Source organism: Crinia signifera, chromosome 2 (genome assembly GCF_055691185.1).
Source record: "Crinia signifera chromosome 2, ASM5569118v1, whole genome shotgun sequence".
Lineage (NCBI taxonomy): Eukaryota > Metazoa > Chordata > Amphibia > Anura > Myobatrachidae > Crinia > Crinia signifera.
Window position 1 is genome coordinate 378,355,407 of NC_139218.1, and position 15,881 is coordinate 378,371,287.

General features: G+C 46.4%; 1 protein-coding gene across 2 annotated transcripts in view; it reads right to left on the minus strand.

Annotated features, from left to right (window-relative positions):
• Window positions 1–14,202, minus strand: part of MTMR2 (myotubularin related protein 2) — a 28,331-nt gene extending 14,129 nt beyond the window's left edge. Inside the window, exons 1-9 of one of the 2 annotated variants that reach the window (XM_083170115.1) lie at window positions 14,068–14,202; window positions 10,188–10,289; window positions 9,867–10,079; window positions 8,212–8,277; window positions 6,842–6,936; window positions 5,296–5,406; window positions 5,094–5,195; window positions 2,100–2,183; window positions 1,777–1,926 (exon numbers count right to left, since the gene is read on the minus strand). In XM_083170115.1, coding sequence (XP_083026241.1) covers window positions 1,777–1,926; window positions 2,100–2,183; window positions 5,094–5,195; window positions 5,296–5,406; window positions 6,842–6,936; window positions 8,212–8,269 — 600 coding nt within the window. In that variant the 5' untranslated portion in view covers window positions 8,270–8,277; window positions 9,867–10,079; window positions 10,188–10,289; window positions 14,068–14,202. Of the gene's footprint in view, window positions 1–1,776; window positions 1,927–2,099; window positions 2,184–5,093; window positions 5,196–5,295; window positions 5,407–6,841; window positions 6,937–8,211; window positions 8,278–9,866; window positions 10,084–10,187; window positions 10,290–14,067 lie in introns of both variants that reach the window. The other variant, XM_083170114.1, reaches the window with a different exon arrangement.
• Window positions 14,203–15,881: the final 1,679 nt, after the last annotated feature.

A 15,881-nucleotide genomic window follows, 5' to 3' on the forward strand; every position in this document is an offset into this window, starting at 1 on the left:
ACTTTCTCCCACAATGCTATCGGAGGTCAGGAGACCTCTAGACATGACTGCTTACTTATGGTGTTTGGCTTTTGAGTCAGATGCTGCTAGTTTATGGGCTAAATATTTGGCTCATGCATTTACGTGGAAAGTTTCAGTACTGAGGTGTGGGGCACAAGCAGGCTCAATGACAAAATGGCAGCAAGCGGGGGGGGGGGTAGTCTCTAGAATCTCAATATTTTTACTGAAGCGCACACTTACACACATACAGAAATAAATCTTGCTCAGGAATTTAGACCGCTTAAACAGTAACTCCGCCCATGCTTAAACTAAAAGTGGGGGCGAAAACCCACAACCAATCAGCTTCTTTCTAAAGACCTCATACATTAGTGAGGTTTGACCCGATTCCGACGGATCGGGCTGATAATTCGGACCAAATCTCATGTATTTGACATCCCGTCCGACCCAAAGCACGTTCCCATGTGCATCGGACGGGCTGCACATAAGATTTGATAACTCTTATGTGGAGCCGGGCAGGGGGACACACAGAGGTAGAAAGGGAAGCTGGGCGGTGGGCGCACTTAAAAAAAAAAAAAAAACCATACAAATGAATGGCAGCCAGTGATAGGCTCAGAGCTCTCTCACTCAATCACTGATTGGCTGAGAGAGCTCTCAGCCAAACAGTGGCTTCCCATTCATTTGTGTGTGTGTGTGTGTGTGTGTGTGTGTGTGTGTGTGTGTGTGTGAGAGAGCGCCCTTGCAGGGAGCTTATGGGACAATCAAGTTGGCCTAATGTATTAGATTAGATGTAGCCATTAGAGCCATATGGCGAGAGGAGTGTAGTTACTGAGTGTAAGTGGGAGCCCAGTGGTGAATGTAGCAGATTCAGACTCTGTCGTACTGTACAAGCGTTGCGGTACTTGTGTACTTTCACGGCTCCCATCGCATGCCATATGTAGTGGCATGCGATTTTTGCAGGGTTTTTTTGCATTTTAAAAAATCGCATGCGATTTTTTCTCAGAAATGCATCCAAATGCATTGAAATTAGTACCAAACATGTTCAATGGCCCCCAAATGTCATTTTTGAGGCTGTTCCACCCCCACTATCAATGCGAACCCGAAGCGTGGCGAGCGGTGGCGGCACGCATCCTACGACCTTTTCATACCCCCACTATCCACGTCAGCGTGGAGTTAAGAATAGAAAGTGTGGCGAGCGCAGCGAGCCCCGCGATGGGACGCGGACACCTGTGAAGCCCGCGAGGGGACGCGGATACCTGTGAAGGTATCCGTGTCCCCTCGCCACACTTTCTATTCTCCACGTCGGCGTGGAGTTGAGAATAGAAAGTGTGGCGAGAATAGAAAGTGTGGCGAGCGCAGCGAGCCCGAAGCGTGGCGAGCCCCGCGAGGGGACACGTATACCTGTGAAGGGACCTGTGAAGGTATCCGTGGATAGTGGGGGTATGAAAAGGTCGTAGGACGCGTACCGCCGCCCCTCTCGCCGCGCTTTGGGTTCGCGTTGATAGTGGGGGTGGTACAGGCTCAGAAATGACATTTGGGGGCCATTGAACATGTTTGATACTAATTTCAATGCATTTGGATGCATTTCTGTTAAAAATCGCAATGCAATGTGATTTTTTACTATGCAATGGACATCGTGGGAGCCGTGATTGTACACAAGTACCAGCGTTGCATATCAAATAAAACAGTGCTGTCTTGTGAAGCAGTTTTTGTCACATCGTATCATGACTAGCGGTCAGCGCAAAACAATTGGCACGGCGCCTGGGGTTGTTTACATACAGGAATCCGATCATTTGCTCGGAATGCAGCCACTCTCCTCAATTCATCATCAGACATGTTGACCGGAACGACGAGAGTTGACGGATAGGTCTCACACAGCTCGTAGCGGTCATTTAGCTTTGTAGTTCTCCAACTTTCGTTAGGCACCCCCTGCATTTCATTTAAAAAGGAATATATGGAGATTTTCAAGTCAAGAAACAAATACACATTAAAACATGGAGAAAGCATGGAACAGCGCTAAGCTTATCCGGGATTAGAAAACGCTGTCATACTGATGATAAAGGATTCTTGCAGATGAAGGGGAAAATGACCACACTCCGTACCTGCCTTCTGTATTCTGTGATGGGGTCATACACGTTCCAGCCATTTTTAGGGAACACTTCTTTGTATTCGAAAGCAAAGAGAGGCTGTATGGGAATAACAAAACATACTCGGAGGTTAGATGCACGGAGACACTAAAGTAACACAAACAGAATGGAGACGGAAGAGAGGGTGACATGCTTAATGGTTTGTCCTGTCTTCCCAGGTGACACTTACACACAGTCCATGGGCAGCACTGACAGGTTGGGACAGAAGAGAGAACAACGTTACAATACTGTAGGACTTATGATGTAAACTTTTATAAATGTCGGTTGAAACTTTGTAGAAGATACAAGGTGTACAAGTACATAGACAGGCCATTATTCTGGTTCATTCGCAAAGGCTAATTCCTTCTCAAACGGACAAAACCATGTGCACTGCAGGTGGGGCAGATGTAACTTGTGCAGAGAGAATTAGATTTGGGTGAGATCTATATTGCAGTGTAAAAATAAAGCAGACAGTATTTATCCTGCACAGAAACAAAATAACTCACAAATCTAATTCTCTCTGCACATTTAACATCTGCCCCCCTGCAGTGCACATGGGGGGGGGGCAGCATATGTAACATTTGAGAAGGAATTTGCCTTTGCGAGTGAACCAGAATAACCCCCACAGCGTACGATCCGTTCTCATGTTTTATACAACAGAGCACTCCCAAAGTATACAGCAAAGAATACTCAGATCCTCCAATAGGATGATGCTAAATCTGTCATCCCCCCCCCCCCCCCCCCACTATAAACTGATATAAAACAGGTTTGTGATATTGCACAATGGACTTTCCACTGCAGCAAGGCGTTTCCATCATTACACAGCGAGAGGGCTCATTGCTCCATCCCCCGGGGCAAAGTGTGCGGAGATTGTAAGACTTCATTTAAACAAATGTAAATATCACTTTAACATCTACGGATATACTACAAATGCAGCTCTGAAATAATTTTTGGGGACAGAATATATTTACATTGTTTATGTATCCCCTTATACAGAGACGGCGGGCATTTCTGGCTCAATGGATGCATAGATCAGTGGGTGTCTTAGGGCGATTCCGATTGGCTCGGTATATTAACAGCTTAGAGAGCGGTCAGACGCCGCCGCCGGACGTGTGAACTCGCGTCCCCTTCCCTGTGCAAATGGCCACACATTCCCCTTCCCCGTGTACACTCACACATCCATTTGCATGCGAGTGTACGGGGGAAAAAAAAATCATTCGATGGTCGGCGACCATCGAATGATCGTGCCACCCATTTGTAAATAAAAGTCTAGGTTGACTTATTTACGAGCACCTGGACGTAGAGGGGGGGCAGGCCGCTAGCATCCAGTGACGTCCGCCGCCCGCCCCTGAGGAGGCTTCACCAGGCCTGTGTTCACATGGGGATGCACAGTGTTTTTCTGGACGCAACCAACAGTTTTGTGGGAACGCCCAGGAAATGCTGGACGTCCCCATGCTCCGGCCCTCTCTCCGCACTGCTGTGTCTGTGCATATTTTCGCCGATACGCATGTGCAAAACCGCAACATCGGTCCCACCTGCGAATTTGCAGAGGAGAGAGTCAACGTGAATCAGGCCCAACATGTGGACAACCAGCCAATTAGCTCCTGTCTGACATTTTTCAAACACAGTCTGTGACATGGCAGACAGGAGCTGATTGGCTGGCTGTTTATCACTCTCCATTTTATCACTTTTGAAGCTTAGAGAATCTGGCCCTATGTGTGTGTGTCGTTCAGTGTGCACGCAGAACGAGCGAGAACGATATTTTCATAAAACAAGATGGTCACCGGTAAAGCACACAATATATTATCTTTATTGTTTGTTAAATCAGTTATTGTATTTGCACGATATAGATGATTGTGGAGTTCCGGTGAATACAGTCAGTCATTAACGATAATGTTGACCAGGCATCTCGCATAACGTGTACTCAGCTTAACGATTATATGGGTGTGGATCGTATTGTCGACTTGACTTAGGACGACAGGCAGCAAGGTCGACATGGGTGTAGGTCGACAGGTGTCTAGGTCGACAAATGCGTTCGGTCGACCTGTTTTTTTTTTTAATGTTTTTTTACCTGAATGTTGACACAATCGACATGGACACAGTTGGAAGTCAACCGCAGCCCCTCGCCATGCTTCGGGCACAGTGCCTTGATACGCTTGGCACACTATTTTATTCTCCCATCACGCCCTAGTGGATGGTAGGGCATGAAATACCACCTGTCGGCACATGTCGGCTCAAAAAACAGTTTAAAAACCCCATGTCGTCCTAGCGACCTAACCCATGTCGACCTTGACCCATGTTGACCTAGAACCCTGTCGACAATACGACCGTATCACGATTATATATAAACACAATCTACTCAATGTTTTCTGAATTTCTCAAGAAGCGTTTTATCCTAGGGCTGCCGCAAAATTATATAAAAAAAAAAGCTGATATGAGTCTAGGGGATGGGAAACCTTTGTCCCTCCCTTTTGTTGAACTACACATCCCACACCAAGAGTTTTAGCATGGCCAAGTAGCAAAACTGTAGCAGGGTATACTGGGAGGTGTAGTTCAGCATAACCTGTATGGCCAAAGGTTCCCCATGCCTGCTCTAGGGTGCTGCGAGTCAAAAACGTTTTAAGCCATATATTTGTAAATGCCACCATCATAGCTATATAGTACTAGTGGCACAAACACACGTGAAACAAAGGTAGGACCACGTTATTTTTAAATATAGTTACTTATAAATTCATCTGTTAATGCCAGTTAGCACCGGATATGTATCCCTCCTATTACCCCTATAGATTGTAAGCTTGCGAGCAGGGCCCTCCTACCTCCATATCGGTCTGTTACTACCAAGTTACACCCTTCCCAATTGTAAAGCGCAACGGAATAATGCAAAAAAACTTGATATAATGCACATTGGTTTTGGAATGATTTACACCCCGATTCATACAGGGCATTGGCAGATATTCAGGTAAGTCCTACCAGATTGTGGTTCAAGGGGAAGGCATAAACCATGAGGCTTTCAAACACTGTTTTCCGAGTGCGCCCATCGTGCTTGTAGACAAATCTCATGTTTCTCATGTCCTGAAAGAGAACAAAACATTATAATGCAACTGCAAAACGCCGTTCCCACCAAGTGTAGGGGCATGGAACGTGTGTGTCACCTCCGTGTAGAGCGGGTTACCTTGCACACGATGTCTACACCATGGGAATTTTCTCCACGCATGGAGGCTCCTCCAATCTTTTCAATCCGACTTATTACTCCAAGAGGGGCGTCCAGTATTAGGTGGCGGTCCTAGAAGACAGAGGAGCTGTAAGTCCTTATTCTTTCCTAGAAAATGACTTGCAAGAACACAATCTTCGACCCACTCAGTTATTAATGATTTTGGGCCAGATGTATCAAGCTTCAAAAGTGTTAAAATGGAGAGTGATAAACAGCCAGCCAATCAGCTCCTATCATGTCATGTCACAGGCTGGGTTTGAAAAATAACAGGTAGGAGCTGATTGGCTGGTTTTTTATCACTCTCCATTTTATCACTTTTTGAAGCTTGATACATCTGGCCCTTAGTGTGAAATGTATCAAACTTTCAGCGAGGAAGATCCCCGTAGAATGCAATTAAGGTGGTTCAGACTATAGGTAACGTCTACGGTGTTTAGTAGGCTTGATAAATCTCTCCCCTTTGGTCATATATTGCACAGAGATTCACCCGACTATTGGTCACATCACCTTTACCTTCCTCTACCACTTATTCAATGTGTAGGTCACGACCGCCGTGGCCCAGTCCAGTTCTCGGTCAGCTCGACCGAGAACATGCAGGCGGGATTCAATGTCCCGCCTGCAGTGGGACGAGAAGGGGGCGTGGCTGCTAGTTGCGGCCGGGAAGAGGCGAGCTGCAGCCGGCAGCTTCTCACTTCCCGGCCATTCTCGGCAGAACGAGCCCGACAGCTTGTGAAGTCGGGCACGTTCTGCCGAGAAACCCTGCTCAATGCTGTCGGGGAAGACAGCATTGAATAGGGCCCGACGGCCATCTCCCCCATGGGGAGATGGTCGCCGGCGATTGAATACCCCCCTTAGAGTCCCAATGAACATACTTCTAGAACCTCATCACAGTCTTTCAGAGTTTTCCGACTGGTTTGGGGACATTCACTGCTATACACGCTTAGTGCTAATTGTGTTGTGACGTATCGGTGACATCATCATAGAAGGAGGGAAGTGAGGCAGACATCAACGACCAGTGCACAGATCTGGGGCCTCCATAAGTGTATGCGTCGGCACATATTAAATATGAAAACCATCTCCTAGGGCAGTGGTTCCCAAACTGTGCGCCTAGGCTCCCTGGGGTGCCTCGGGACACTTGCAGGGGTGCCTCGGGTTGGTCGTCCAGGACCAATTTAAATTATTTATGATCAATTATTTCTGGACAAAACCAGTGCTGGTGGCTGCCAATCATAAAATGTGTACAATCAGAACCAAATCCTGCCCTTTACCACATAACTGAACCTAAGAAGCACATATAAACACAATCTACTTAATTTGATATATATATTTTGTGGCCTAGGGGTGCCGTGGAAAAATTCTGATACTCTAGGGTTCCATGATTAGAAAAAGATTGGGAACCCCTGTCCTAGGGACATCTCCAAGAACAAGCATTCCCCAGACATAAGCCTCCTGTACAATCAGTCTACCTAGTAACCTAAACATACAATAACCACAAAGAAAATAAACTTACCCGTTCCAAACATTTAAAATACAGCCTGAAGTTGGTAATGGTGAAACTTCCCCGGATGGCTCCAGTGAATGGACAGATGTATGTAATATCTTTGGCTGTAAGAGCAGAAGACAAAACAATTACTGTGCTGAACACATATATAAGGATAAATCCATATGCTATTCAATGACGCTAAATACTCTGCCATTCCTCATAGTCGACTCTAGTGGGTTCCTCAATGTCTGCAGGTTCCAGTGAGGCTATGCTTGCTCCAGCGGGATTTCCATACAGGCAATGAGTATTTAGATGGTCAACCGTAAGCAAAGACCAATGTTGGCAGTGAACACCAGCTCCCAGTAAAACAGTATACCAAATCTAATGTATGGCACCCCACCCAAAACTGCAAATAGTTATTTTTTAGGGCCATATCCAACTGAACATAAAATTGCTAAGCAAACATTTTTATTCATCATAATGGCCTGCAATGTTTGCCTTATTTAGATAAAATATTTTTTTTTTTATTTACACATTTTTATTTAAATTTATATAACAAATGTGAGCGACAGGCATTTTTAACGGATATTTTGCGCATCTCTCACAGATATTGGCACTTAAAGGGTTAATAACAGGTGTAGATTTATTAAAAAGATTTGAGAACCCCCCCAACACCACCTGAATAACTATTTAGGCAATTGCAAGTGCAGATATACAGTATAGGGGTTGTTGTGTGGACTGGACAGTTTTTTTTTGTTTTCAAACTTGGCAGGCAGGATATTTCAGTGGCCTCATATTACAATCAGGAACTTGCACAACCTTGGTAACTGGAAATTGTACACAATAGCTGTGCGTGAGTTTTGCAACAACAGCCCTTGTGCTGAATTAGGATGTGCCCCCTTAATATCCTCTTATACTATCTGTTCATGTTTCTTGCTGTAGATTTTTAAGTTTGTTTTATCTTTCTCACATGACATGAAAATAAAGCAGAAAAAGGTTGTCTGTATTATATGGTCTTTCCTTGAACATCACAATAAATCGGTTTGCAATTAGAATGAAACAATTCTGAATTCAAAAGTTACTCTATGGGTGCTGCTGCCGTCCTGAACATCCATCGTCATCCAAGTATAATCTCAGCGATATATCCCCCACTGTCAGAGGCAGAGCCGGCAGCTCAGTGTCAGCAAACGCGGAGACTGCCGGATCGTGAAAAATGCTCATTTGTCATTTTCCGTGTGAATGGCGGCCTCACTTGGAACGTTTTCAAAATTTGAGAACAATGTCACCCTAAATCCACTATGTGATAACATGCAAATAGTAGTCTACACAAACAGAACGCCCTAGATAGCATATACAGTATTCATGTCAATGAGTGGATAGATCATTATTCAGCGTACCCATGTCTTTAACAACCTCTCCGGGGAGCAGCAGAAGTTCCTCCATCCCAGCAAGCATATTGAAAGCTAAAAAAACAACAAAAAACAAAACAAAAAAAAGCTAGTTTGTGAAATAAACAGTTATAAACACTAACGTTTTATGTTGATAAATAGATACAAAAATTTATTACCAGTTCCTTAAAGCCCATACACACTGGGCGACTGAGCTGAAAGCCGCTCAAAACACCAAGTTAAGCTCCAATCCGGCCAGTGTGTATACGGGAGCGCTCGTCGCCGGGAAAGCCGCTCATCTGCTGGTATTACCAGGAAATGAGCGGTTGTGCTATGCAAAGGCACGGGGCCCCCCTGCAAACGAAGCCTTTGCTTTCCATCGCTGGCCATCCACAAAATTATTGCCAGGCGGGGCTGCTGTTTGTGGACAGCGCGTTAGTTTTCTGGGAGTGGCCCGGAAAAAAAAACAGGCGGCATCCAGCCGTTGGGAGGGAGGCATTTATTTCCCCGCGGCCATTGCAGAGCCCAGTAAGTCTAGACTTAAATCGACGGCTTAGAACAGGGGAAATCCATTCAATAGTGAGTGATTGCAAATGGATTTCCCCACGTTTACCCTGCTGCAAAAACATTCACAGCTGTGCACAGAGGCGGGGATCCACTCTGGCGAGACAGCATTTACCTGAACGCTGGGCTCTGAATATTAGCAGCTCAGCAATCACTGTAACTATGGTCTTTAGACACAGGTAATGCACAGGGCAGTTTGGAATGAACCTTCTCTGTTCGAGGCTTCTTCAGTATAACAGTGAGCATGCATCCGCAGAACACGCACTTTTGGAATTTCACAGTCAAGGCGGCCATACATCAGGATGACCTGTGTACGACCTGTGAGTGATGTTACGCGCATTGTTTACGATCTGCTTACAAACGCAATGAAAGCGGATGAGTCATACGTGCAGCACATAGGATCTGAGTGCCGACCTCTCGTCTTGCGGGATCGCGCATCGCAACGACATTACACATGTGTGCACGTCCCGTGCGGATTGGCCAGACATCATTCAGGCGTATGGCCCCCTTTAGATCCACTCACTGAAGTGGTAGCCAGCTGATCCTGGGAAGCCAGTCTAGTCTTGGCTTTTATGGCATCAGATGGCACATTGCCAGGGAGAAACAGTAAATCTCTGCCCTTCAGAAACCAAATACAGTGCTACCTGTTCTACCCATTACTGAAGACAAGTAGAGACCCCGGGAAGAGGAGAATTATACACCAACCCACGTGCCTTACACACCAACCCAGGCGCCTTACACACCAACCCAGGGTGTTTTTATCTACCTGTAGCAATACTTTGCATGGAGGACTGTAAAGCAGCGTTTCCCAACCTTGCTGCACTGGAATATAATGACAGATCTGCCACCTGAATTTATGCCCTTACAGTCTCCTATTAGTATAGGTTATGGAATGACAATAAACAAATGCATATGGCCAGCACTTTAATGTCCTCAGTGTGTACATTGCTTCTTATATGGTCAGTTACACGTAGAATGCTGCCGTTTCTGTAATACCACCAATACAATCATACGCTAACTGATGCATGTTAATGCGGTCTACACCTTAGATCAATGGCACATTCACAAGATGCAGATTGCCGAGTGTAGAAAGGACTCACCTTTATAAAGCTGCTGTTGCTCAGTGTAGGAGACTCCTATCTGGGGTGTAGTCAGATAGCCTTGATTAGTAACTTCATCATAGACCGTGAGTCACCAGTGATGTCATCAACGTCCTCCAAGTTGCACACAAAAGGATATTCAACCAGGCCAGTAGGGGGACCGCCTCCCCTTGTGTAATTTGCAACCTGTGCTCACTGAACCAGATTACGATTCTCTCTTCCCAGAAAGAAAAAATAAACAAAACCACAGACAATAAGAGTTTACATTATTTTGCTTCCCAGACTATGTGGCTGAATGCAGCAGGAGAATTTAACACTTACAAGTTATATTTAAGAAGGGTGTCGCCAGCCTAGCATTCACAGTCACGCAACCCTGGAGTTCTTCAGCAGGAGCTCAGCCGATGCTAAGCACCTTTTCTTGATCTACGATGGAAATAAAAATAAAAGTTCAGTGAAGTGAAAGATAATATTGCAGAGGTCGCAGACTGCACCTATGGGACAAGTGTGTGGCGTGAGAATCACTCTTGTTTGAGTGCGGTGCACCGGCAGGACCGGTCTACAGAACACTGTATACACTGGCTGCCTTCTCTACGGACAGATTCAATAAGCCATCAAAAGTTTGTGCTTCCAATAGAACTGACAACCGGACTAACTTCACTTACGCTCCCATAGCGGGAATCTGCTCAGAGAACCATCCCGCACAGCTGCTGGAAACATGAGGCTAAATCATTCTGGCCCTATGGGTGCCGACTCAATTCTGCTATGCTATTAAAGTTGGCATATAAAGAAGAGTATTCAATTTGGCATGATGTGGCATGTGCCGTGGTACACTAGTGTGCCTTGAGCTGTTCTCAAGTGTGCCCCCAGATCTAGAGATGCCCAAACCAGTTTACAGCCACCACCAGTTCAACTGGTCTCTTCTTTTCATGTAAAGGGCCAATGATTTTATTTTAGTTACCTGTGGGGACCAGTGTGATTGTTTTTTTTATATGGTGCGAATAAGGGTTGTTGTTTTTTTTTCCTGTGGGGACCAATGTGTTTTGCCCTGTGGGGATCTCATGGTGGGCCTTGGCAATATGAAAATATTATTTAGTGTGCCGCAAGGTAAAAAGGTTGAAAAATCACTGGTCTAGTGGAACCCACCCCTTCTTGGCTAAATTTTTGCCACAGATCTGTGGATTTTTGTACACAACCCCATGTGGTTGGGATGCAAACAAAAACTGGTGAATCTGGCAGTTATGTAAGTGCTGCAAATAGCTGTGTTTACTCATAGTGGGGAGACCATTACACATAAACGTACCAAACCTGTACAGCATTTGCAAAAATTAGACCAACCTGATATCTACAATGTATTCAAAACGGATTGAATAAAAGTTGCCAAAAATAGGTCAGATGGTCTTGGTTTCAATGAGGGAGGGGTTTGATTGTGAAATTTAGGGATCAATTCAATTAGCCATGATGTTAGGATGCAACAGTGTTTAAATACCAACAGCTATACATGAACTCCCCCTACATGAGCAGATTCGCTATGCAGCCCTATGATTATACAAACAGGAGGGAAAGAGAAGGAAGACCATGACACAGATGAAAAACAACCATCCAAAGCCAGGTGCGTCAGAGTGGGCGTCCTACGTTCCCTATCGATCTCAGAGGAAGGGATTTAACAAGGTAAGAACATAAATCTACTTTTCTTGTGGACTTTAAAATTACACACATGATAAAAGGTGGGAGAACTCCAACCAAAAGCAACATCTGCAGAGGCAAAGGTGTTAAAGGAATAGAAACGAAGAAACGCGTGGATGAAGACCGCATGGCCACCTTAGTGAAATGCGCCATCACCACGGCTGAAGCAAGAAGATCTGCTGCAGCATATGCATAGAGGATAGGCAAACAGAGCCATCTGACCAAAAATCTGCTGGCCCCCACCAGCCCCATTTGTGAAAACATCAGATTTCTTTGTTTTCAGAGTGTGGTTTACAGAGATCGCAAAAACCCTGTAAAGCATCCAAAGAGGCCTCTTCCACGGAAGCATAAGGAGAATGAAAAACCGGAACCATGATCTCCAACGGCAGACCAGCTGAAGACATCTGGATTAGGAGACCACTCATTGGAGAGTCAACATCCTGGTGGCCTAGGAAGTCTGCTTCCCAATTCTGGACCCCAGGAACGAAGTCAGTCTTGAGAGTGCCACCTTGCTGGTTGATGTAAGCTACAGCTGCCGCTTTGTCGGATTAAACCTGAACTGGACAATGTTGAAGGAGAGGCCGCACGAGACAGAGAGCAGTAACCAAAAACAGTTCCAGAATATTATTCGGAAGGTGACTCTACTGAGTTGGTCCACTAACCCTGAAACGACTGGTAACAGGACACTGTTCCAACCTTGCATACATCAAAATGTTGAGGATTTAGACACAGATCACAGTACCTGTAAGAAATGAATTGATACACGGTGGTGACATAATCTTCAAATGTGTTTCTGACTATCCGGAAGCTTGACCACAAGGAGAAAGACCCTTTGAACCATGGAGTCCATCGGTGAGATTTAAGATCTATAACCAGCTGAAGGTGCTCCATGATCGCTATTACTTTTATAAAGACACGAGGAGCAGTGGAGACACCAATTGGCAAAGCCTGAAATTGGAAGTGATCTTCCTGAACTGCAAACGGAAGGAAGTGCTGGTGACTGGGCTGGAGTATGTAAATAGGCATCCTGGATTACCAGACGGAGTCCAGGAAAGAGTCCAGGAAATCCCCCCCCCCCCCCCCCCCCCCCCCGGTTCCAGGCCAGAATGATGGCATAGGATTCCATGTGAAATCTGGGGACTCGTTTGTTGAGGGACTTGAAATTGACGATCAGCCGAAAGGAACAGTTCAGATTCTGGTAAAAGATGAGAGTTTCATAGAAGCCTGCGCCCCTTTGAGACAGAAGGACCAGAAAAATCACTTTGGAGGCCAAGAGAGTGAATTTTTCTTCCCGCTAATCTGCAGGTAAACTTGTGGGAAAGAAATAATAATGCCCTGGTGGTAAAGCGGGAGTGTGGGCAAACCCAACACCAGCCCTGCGGCCACCAGTGCTGTGAGTCATTGGAGCTGAAACACAGGTGTCCTATATGATAAATGGTGCGGTCTGCTTTAAAAAGAAAAGCTAAAATAAATCAAAGCTTGAGGCTGCTGGCATTATAATGGTGCCCACTCCTGTTGGCCCCAAAAGAAAAAATGGCCTTTCTGAAATTTGGGGGGGTATAGGGAAGTGTTGTGGTATGTTGGCCAACAGTCGGAATTCCAAATGTCAGTATACTGACATCGGAATCCCGAACGCTGGAACTCCGACAGTGGGGCAAGCGCAAAGATGCCCCTTTGGGCTCAGTGGCTCCTTGCACTCCCCACAGGTTCTGTTCTCCCTCTATCATACCTCCCAACATGACCCGCTCCAGGAGGGACACAATGCTCTACTCCTGGACTTCCCTCATTATTTGGGATTGCCCTCACCTGTGTTAAACAGGTAATTGATAAGAAAGGTGCTTCAACACAGCTGAGGGCAATGTCAAATAAAGAGGGAAGTCCAGGAATAGAGTATTGTGTCCCTTTGGGTCTGTGCACCCCCTGACTTTCCGAATCCCATCTGTAGGGCCGTCATCTGGCACCCATATGGAAGAAAGGAGTCTGGGCTATCAGAAAGTCAGAGCTTTAATCGTTTTTGTGCCCAGTCTATACCCAGCAATGTCCTGAAATATCAGGGGAATTGGGATAAATGAAGCTGCAGATCAGTCACTGGAAAATCCCAGGATGACACAAACCACATGATAATTACAATGGAAACACTGAATAAGCACAGAGCCTGAGTGATGGGACTGTGATACACGCAGCACACACTGACCCTCCTGTGTGCAACACAACAACCACCACCATGTACAATATGCAACAATGAAACACAATACAATAATAGTCACTGCCAGCCACAGCACTGAAGTCACTGCAGCTGGCCAATGGCGCTCTATTAAAGGATCCAGCTAAGCTCATACTGCTAGCCCAAGGTCACCAGGGTATTCTGCAACTTGTAGTTCCACCACCATGCTCCTGGCTACCTACTCTCTCGGAGACACCTGTTGCTGCTGCTATACTGGCTGCCATTAGTCTCCCTCCTCCCACACTGCAGCAGCAGCAGCAGACCCACCCCAGCCGGCTCCTGCCCCCTCCTTACCCGCAGCATCAGATAGGAGGATGCAGCAGGGGCGCCCGGCTCTCTCTGTCTCTGTCCCGGATCCCGCGAGAGTTGGCGCGCCGCCGGCTCCCCGGTGGAGACTGGCGTGTGCACTGCGGCGCTGAGAGCTAGAGACTGTCGGGAGCGCGCATGCGCGCGGCCTGCTGACCTTGTTATGCAATGCAATCTGCATTCATTGTCTTGTCTGGGAGAAAAGCAGTAACACTGTCATTAGGAGGCAGATACGTAGCAAATGGCTAAACCAACGCTGGGTAACAATAACATGTCAGTCTCTCATAGCATAGAAATACTGAGGGGCCCATTCAGTTCTGCGTGCAGCTGGGTGGACGGACCTTGGGCCTAATTCAACACCACTCGCTAAGCAGCAGTCGCACATCCTGTGACGTCAGCCACCATCCCGCGTTCCCAGAGGAACGCCCAGAGTTTTTTATGGGGCTGCCCATAAAACGCTGGGAGTTCCCCAGGTCCGGCCCACAGCGAATGGCATGTTGAGTGTGTAACTCGCTGAAGCCGTTCGCTGTCCGGGGTTTGCACATGGGCAGAAATGCACATGCGAAACCCTGACCTTCGGGGCTGTAGCTGAAGTTTGATCGCTACGAACGATTCTGAATTGGCCCCCTTGTCTTGTTCAGTAGTCTTAATGCCCCTTTCACTTATAAAATCCTGGCCAATTAGGACCCGCTGCACAGTGTCAAAGCACTGGTTAAAGCCAGGAGTAGTAAGTACCCGTTACACACATGGCTGCTGACCTAGGTTATTCCCGAGTCATGACCCTTCACATTGGGTCTTCCAGTGATGTCATCTCCATGCACTATTGTCCTGGCCAATCAGTGGCAATAGCCTCGCAGACCCCGCGGTGGTGGGGAGGCGCTGAGTATGTGTGGGCCCCAGGGGTCTACGGGGCTATCGCTGCGCTGACCTGCTTTACCCCTCCGCTTGCCGTCATCGCCGCTGGGTCTGTGGCCGGGGCCCGCATATCTACTTGTCTGCAGTCCCAGCGCTCCTCCTGGCTCCTGCTATTGAAAAATGGCCATCACAAATGATTCGCCCCCTTACAGCAGGTCCCTCGGTTGTGACATTGCCCTGAAGGATGTCGGAGACTGGTTATAAAGATATGGGGGAGCACTACCAGTATTTTTATAACCACGACTGGTCTAAGAGCCTGTGCTGGTTTTTGAAATACAGGGAGACCACAGATATTTTGTCCTTTTGTATTTCTGAAACCAGGAATGTCTCACGTCCGTGATTAAGATCAAATGGGTATGAATGGGTGCATTCGTACCCATTCGATCTTAGTAAATTTCCACCTCAGTCCAGAAACTCCGCCCAGAGCTATGTAGTTATTCTTTAGGATTCTTGTTACTGTCGGTCTAATTCTGGAAACTACTTTTCTTCCTAGACCTGAAGATGTCAATGTCAGGAAGTCCGTCAATTAGAGGAAGTTATGGACTGAAATGCCTCCGCCAGTTCTACCATCTCCGATGCAGGACAAACACTTTTAGGTCTTTGCTAAAGTGGAACCACAGCCGCCATTCAAGATAATGTCAGGTTATGAAATGTTATTGCTTATTCTGTGTAACATGTATTGAGGAGCTGGGTCTGAGGTGGGAGCAAAGCAAGAAGGAGCAATACTTGGGCAAAAACATGTTGCACAGCCGTTGGGGGCAGATCTATCATGTACACAGAGATTTAGGGGTACAAGATGGGAGTTCTATTGAAGATGGTATGTTGCCATAGCAACCAATCAGATTCTATCTATTATCTTCTAGGTGCAAAATATAGAAGATTCTGAT